Source organism: Phaethon lepturus, unplaced genomic scaffold (genome assembly GCF_000687285.1).
Source record: "Phaethon lepturus isolate BGI_N335 unplaced genomic scaffold, ASM68728v1 scaffold11659, whole genome shotgun sequence".
NCBI classification, from domain to species: domain Eukaryota; kingdom Metazoa; phylum Chordata; class Aves; order Phaethontiformes; family Phaethontidae; genus Phaethon; species Phaethon lepturus.
Window position 1 is genome coordinate 1 of NW_010561255.1, and position 7,195 is coordinate 7,195.

General features: G+C 43.9%; 1 protein-coding gene across 1 annotated transcript; it reads left to right on the top strand.

Moving 5' to 3' along the window:
• Positions 1-96: 96 nt before the first annotated feature.
• On the top strand, positions 97-6,526 carry LOC104626114 (brachyury protein-like; the record flags this gene model as incomplete). Its single annotated transcript, XM_010293946.1, has 7 exons — positions 97-172; positions 257-533; positions 1,332-1,393; positions 1,486-1,547; positions 2,489-2,665; positions 4,233-4,365; positions 6,259-6,526. Coding segments are annotated over 7 exons (1,055 nt in total), but the record flags the coding sequence as incomplete, so codon positions are not given.
• Between the last annotated feature and the right edge of the window lie 669 nt (positions 6,527-7,195).

Below are 7,195 nucleotides of genomic sequence, written 5' to 3' on the forward strand. Positions count from 1 at the left end.
CCGCATTCTGTCAGCAGAGATGGTCTTTCCGCCGAGGACGGGTGCCTTGATGTTTTTACTTTCTTTTTTTTTAAAGTGCCTTTCTGCTCTGAATAGCTGATGATGCCAACGGTGTCGTAGATGCACCCTTCCGGCTGCCCATCGCCGAGGCGTTTGTGGCTAAAACAACCAAGTTACGGGGATGAGGACGAGGAGGCAAAAAGCTGGGGTGTCTGGTGGCGGTGTTCCTTTCCTTTCCTTACCGCTTTGGTTTTAGGGTTTATTCGTACCTGTTGCCTCTTCCTCCTCTGCTGGGAAGACGGATCCATCCGATACTTTTAAACCTGGGTGCTTTCTGTGCCCGCCAGCGACTGCCACCGCTCGGGCCCTGCTCACCTGCTCCGTCCCTCTGCCCACAGATCATGCTCAACTCTCTGCACAAGTATGAGCCGAGGATTCATATAGTGCGAGTGGGTGGCCCGCAGCGGATGATCACCAGCCATTCCTTCCCAGAGACCCAGTTCATAGCCGTCACGGCCTACCAGAACGAGGAGGTATGCACAGCAGGGGAGAAAGGGTGCAAGTACCAGGAGGTTTCACGTGGTAAAGTGGATTTTACAGAGCAAATTAATGGATCCTGTTTGACGGTTTTCAGTTCTTTTTGTGCTTTGTTTGAAGATACAACATGAAATATCAAATCTTTATTTGAAGATAAAACTATTAAAGATAAAACACAAAATTAATATATGTAAAAGCCATATGAATGTATAATAGCACAAAGTTCTGATCTCTGTTTGTCTCAGTATGTACTGCAGATTCGTTGCAGATGAGTAATTCTTAAAAGATTCTTGCAGGGCAAACAAGTATGGTTAGAAATACAGCTGTCATTTTCAGCTGCACGGTGAAATAACTGTGCTATTTTCAAAACTGGCCTTTCTCTGTTAGCCAAAAAGCATGTCTGTGTTCAACGAATCCGTAAATTACCAATCTTTTTGAGCTTGGTGGTTTTTTTTTTTTTTGGATGCCAATTCTGCTCTGGCTTGAAATGTGAAGCTTTTTATAACTCTTTAGTGTACTACCTTTCTTAGCTGTTTCCTTAGCTGATCAATACACCCAGGCGATTCAGTCTCTCGGAATTTGGCAGAGGGACTAATTCCTAGCCCTCTGCTAATACTTCAGACCTTAGAGGCTGTTTAATTGATGTCCATAGGTTGGTATTATGTGCCTGATCTTATTTCTTCAAAAATCTGTGATTTCATTAACTTCAATGGATAGTCCTAATTCAAATCCCAATAGCTGTATGATATTGAATGACGATACATGCAAATAAAGATATTTGTTGTTGTTTTTAGATCACAGCTTTAAAAATTAAGTACAATCCATTTGCAAAGGCATTTCTTGACGCAAAAGAAAGGTGAGAGCTCTTAAATTTTAAAGTGTGGGGGGTTTTTTACAAAGATTTGTAAAAGCAGATTCTTAACAAGTACAACACGGTTTCTTTTACAGAAGTGATCACAAAGAGATGATGGAGGAAGTGGGAGACAACCAGCAGTCTGGGTATTCGCAGTGTACGTTTCCTTTCATTCTGCATCATGAACATAACTCTGATTTCTTCCATCTCACCTGTTAAGTTAAGCAAAACTTCCAGAGCGGGGTTTGCTGGCTGTCTTGTTAGTTCATAGGGAGACTAATATTACCAGTCCTCATGATTGTGGTTCATGCAGGTTTATTATTGTATAAACGTTATGATCTACTTGTGTGTGGTCAAGACTTCTGTACTACATTCAAAATCCTCTAGTGAAATCGTGCAGTTACCTCCGTGTCCAAAAAGACAGCTGCCATTGTATACAAGGACAGCAGTATTCATATGGATATGGAGCCAAAAGTTCATTTCAAAATACAGCAGAACATTATTGAAATAGTATTTATGTTTTAAGTACTTTCAGAAAATTAGGGGCATTCACTTAAAAAGTTTTTTTTTTCAGATGAATAAAAAGTGTTAGTGTTTTAATGATTTCTGTTTTAACAGATTATTGGCAAAAAATGTCTGCAGCCTATAAAGGGGGAGGGGAGCTACAGTAGGAATTATTTTTTTTCTGTGAAAATACTTAATTTTCAAGAGTTCTTCTTAGCAGCCTGAGAAACCTCAGAGCTTAGCTATAGATTGAGACCCCCAAAGAGCAACGTAAAGCCGAAGGTTACGCTAACAATTACTGACCACACACTACCCATGTGGTCAGGGAGGGTCTAACCTTTTCAGTGTTTCCTTACTGTGATTGTAATTAAGTGGTAATTAAAAACTTGTTAGCTTGGCACAGGGCTTTCCTAAGCCGTTTTCTCATTTTCAGAAAGTTGTAAAGATCCAGATTTCTCAGCCGTGTTGAAACTGTTCCCTTTCCCCGAGTGTGCATTTCCTCCCTGACCGATTATTCACCTCGTCGCTTCTGCGATTCTTTCCCCGCCCGGCTGCATTACGTAGCCGTCTTACAAACCTCTCGCTTCCCCACAGTAGGTAGCTGGCTTATTCCTGGGACTGGGGCTCTGTGCCCCCCTGCCACTCCTCACGCTCAGTTCGGAGCCCCCCTCTCGCTCTCCCCTGCTCACGGCTGTGAAAGGTACTCGTCGCTGAGGAGCCACCGCCCCGCGCCCTACCCCAGCCCCTACACCCACAGAAACAACTCGCCAAGTAAGTCCGGTGTCGCAGCTCTGGCAAAAGGTGGGAAATGAGGCGAGGGGCGTGAGCTTTGAGCGGTGGGGCCTCTCGGGCGGTGCCACAGAATTTGAGGTCGCTATCTAGCTCCGTCTGCGGTAGAAGGCTGGGGGCCAGCGTTGCAAAGAAATAGGGGCCATGAGTGCGCGCCCCCAGAAATGGAGAAACTGAGGGTGTGTAGAGGTGCCCCCTCCTAATTGATTAGATTATATTGTGCTGGCTTTGTCTTGTGCTCTTGAATTCTTGTAACCAGTGAGCTTAAACTTACTTGGAACTTTTTTTTTTTTAAAGTTAAGTTTGAAAGTGAGGCTTTTAATCACTCGTTACAAGTAACGCAACGAAATGGAGAAGTGTATGTCTGGTTCTGTTAGTGTCACGTGTTCTTATCACGTAATAGCCCAGGGCCTGGTTCTGTCAGTTTTACTTGCCTGCTGCCGTAGTTAACGCGCCGCAGAAACGATGTGGAGATGAGTAAACTGCAGAGCTATTTACAAGTTGTGTGCAGAAGTAGCCAAATAGCTTAAGGCTTAGTGCCTTAAGTAGTAGGTAGTTAAGGGAGAGGAGAGAAGGCATTTTTAAGAGTGATTTTTTTCTTTCTTTTTTTCTCGTCCTGGCAAAGGCCTGTTAACAATTTTTGCCCTTTAGCCTGTATGGATATTGAAGGTTCCCATTAAAAAAAAAAAAATTAATATTTTAAATTGTGAAGTAATACACAGGCTTCTAGATGCAGCCTGACCAATCTTGCATGTCGCTTCGTAGTTCATTTTAAAGTGGAAAACTAGCTTTCTGTGGACTTTTCTTGCATCTTGGAAATCTTATGTAAGTTTTGTGACATGAAACAGAATAAAATAACAAAATGCCTCTGGTGTTCCTTCTGGTCCTCCGCAAAGAATCTCTTCGGCTTCCCTTAACCAGCTGTCACAGCAACTTACTTCTCGCTACGGATGACTGTATAGGATTCCCTTTATAACTTCCTAGTGCCTCTGCCGCATTGGCCAGACAGTTTTGGTCACAAGCCAAGTAGTTTAAGCCACAATCCCTCCTGATGGTGCCGAAGGCAGACTTCAGAGCCCGTGGTGGCATGCTCAGCTCAAAACTGGGATGTGTGATCCAGGGATATGCTTGTTAACCAGGGCTGCCAGTCTGTTACTGCCAGTGTAGGTGATGGAGATAAAGAAGGTGCCCCGGAAGAGTGATTGGGATAGTGTAAGTAAGGAGCCTGACTCTTCCCGCTGACCGAATAAGGAAGCATGGGCTGAATGAGCAGGTGGTTTGAAGGCAGCTTTTTGGCCATAGAGCCTTCATAGAAATAAGATTTGTAAGCTGAGCAAAACAAGGCATCGGCAGGGGTGTGGCAGCGAAAGTGTAAACTTGACACAACCGGTAGCTGACTTCATTTTTCTCTGTGCGTGTGTGAAGTTTGTCTTTTTTTGCAAGGCGGTAATGGGGAGGGTGGCTTAAAGCTGTTATACGTTGCATCTGGACACAAGATCATTATTTGGTCTGATGCTAGTGTGTTTTAAGTGCTTGCTTGTTTCCTCAGCAGCCTATGCCGATAACTCCTCTGCCTGCCTTTCCATGCTGCAATCCCATGACAACTGGTCTTCTCTAGGAGTGCCCACACACACAACGATGCTGCCCATGAGCCACAGCACTGGCACAGCTACCAGCTCCAGGTAGGAGTCCGTCCCTCAGCAGCCCTCAAATCGCTATATTGATACTGTCTAGGAAGAGAAGGCTGAAAAAGGAGGTAAATTAGAAATTTTTATGGCCACGTGTGACTCACTGGCCGTCAGGGGGTAGGGGGACGTGGCACGGAGAAGGACTATTTACAAGGAAAAGATTGAAGAAACAGACAAAACCAGTTATTTTTTTCATGTTTTGGTTTTGGAAATGCAGATACTTGTGACAGCAATATTTGATAGATGAGGCATTACAAATCACTTAGACAAACATCCGTTCATTTTGAAGATGCTCTTTTAAGCTTCATCTCCGTTTTGCTTTTAAGCAAAATGGTGTTTAAAAAGCTTATTTTTGATCTATTTCATTTTAACCAGTCGCTGCTTTCCCATCCATCTCCACAAACCCTTGTTCTGCCACAAACGAAGGGGCAGTGAACCATAATGTGAAGAAGGAGCAAGCAGTTGGGGCAGTAATTCTTTACTTGAGCATTGTCACAGAAGCCAGTATAGCGTGGGATTATACACTTGTGGAAAACCTTTGCCATTTTGTGATCATATAAATGTGTCTTTTCTCCTCTTTGTACTTTTTAACTATTTAAACTTTTGGATCCTTTAGCAGAGATTTAGTTTACAGTCAGTTCCTTGGAGCTAAAATTGCAAATTCAAAGAAATACAGAGAAGGTGGTAAAATCTTTGCTATTTACAGAGGGCTGAGGTTTGGGCATCTTTCTTGGCAATTGGGATCTACCACTCTGTCTGTGGAAAGCATTTTTATTTGAACCATGCACATAGGCACTTAGCTATTAATCAGAGGATGTACTATTACCCAGTGTAAAATAACCGTATTACTGAACATAAGTTTAGTCCTGAACGTATGTTAATGAAGTAAACAGGTGGTCTTAGCACGTCTTTCCATGTCTGGTCCCCAAGATCCATATCTGGAAAGTTGCAAAGTCCACTGAGTTTCAGTTGCTGAACTAAGAGCTTTCCAGTAGATAAAACCAGTAGAACTGGAACTGTGGGGCCTGGAGGAAGGCATTTCTGCCACCCCTGTTGTCCAAGGCCCTATTTGTAAAGTGAGAAGAATATTTATCTTTTTTTGCTAAACTGCTTGGGATCGATAGGTAGAAAGCTCTGTGTAATATTACACAGCAGGACTGAACTTTTTCTCTTAGTGTTTCTCTTGAATCAGCTTGTTTATTTTAATTCATATGTGTGTTTACACATGTGCGTGTGTGTATACATACCCAGAGGAGAGAGAGAGTGGAGGTTGTGGTGTCCCAACAAGGCTTTTTTTTCCCTTTAAGCAGCCCTTTCTGTAGTATCCGTGCAATCTGCAGCCATCGATCTAGCTCTTCCCCTTCTAACACGAGATGAGGAACAAGGCCCTAGGAGGGCTGGGTTGCTGTCTGGAGGCATCTGTCCTTCTCTGACTACAGAGGCACTCAAGGGGGATTAGAGCTTTGACAGACTCAACGGCAATGGATTCCAACCCGTCTGGGTCCAACAGCTGCTGTGTCCAGCCACCTCCACCATGCGGCTTTCCCCTGAGGAAAGGGCATGGCATGGCACGGGAATCGGCTCTCAAACCTCTGCATTTTTCAGGCCAGTGTGTTCATTCCTCAGCTTGGCTTAAAATTGGCTAGCATACCCAGTGCTGGATCCGCTGTTGGGAAACAGGGAGGTTAGGTTTATTGGTGGGGTGCCATGAACATGACCTCCTGCCTGGGGGTCCTTCCTACCTCGCAGTGGCTGGCAGCTTCCTAAAGAAATTCACTGTCCCCAGCAAACAAACCCAGCCTGGGAGCTGTGTTGTGACCTGAGCAACTACCAGCAGGCACTGGAGTCACTAATAACCTATTTTATTTATCACTTTGCCTCTTTCAGTCAGTATCCTAACTTATGGTCGGTGAGTAACAGCACCATCACACCGGTGTCTCAGTCAAGCGGGATGTCCAACGGCCTGAGCTCCCAGTTTTTACGTGGCTCTCCAGCGCACTACACTGCCCTTCCGCACCCGGTCACTGCCGCCTCCTCCGCCTCCCCGCTGTACGACGGCGGGGCACCCACGGACCTGCCCGACAGCCAGTACGACGCCTCTGCACATGCCAGGCTAGCATCCACGTGGACGCCTGTCACCCCGCCTTCCATGTAAACCCAGACCTTTTCCCATAAGACAGACTTTTTAGCTACTGAATTACTTTAAATGCTTATATCCTCAAGGAAGAGAAAAAGGAGACATGAAGTAAATTACAGACAAAGCATCTGCACTGCTTTGCATTGAGCAACTACATTATACCTCTTAGAGCGAACGGTGCATCATTGACTTCATGTAGAGTTTACAAACCTGGTGAGCGTGCAATTCTGAGAGCAGATCCACTGCTTTTAATCTTTTCTCTTTTTTTTTTTTATTTTATGTTTGATAGACCTAAGTTTTAGGATTTTTTTTTTTTTAAACTTGGATTCCAAATTTCTCAGTGTTCTGATGTATTTGGACCTGAAGTTTGGCATCGTTCTTGAGTAAGTTACTCCTAACTGTTTTTCAGTTAATTTTTTAAATGGCAAACTTAGCTATAGTCATGAGAAGGCTTTTATTAACCATCTAGTTAGAAGCATTCTGAAATAGGCACAAATGTAGCTGAGGAGTGAAGTTTTTGGAAAATCATGTGCACTAACACGTATTTGCCTCACAAATACGTTGTGTTCTTAACTGTATGCTTATTTCCTTGCTGCTGAATTAATGTCGAGACAATCTGCAGGAACCTCCTAATAAACTCAGTATTAATGTTTGGTCTAAATTGTTTTACCCAAAAGACTCCTTTTG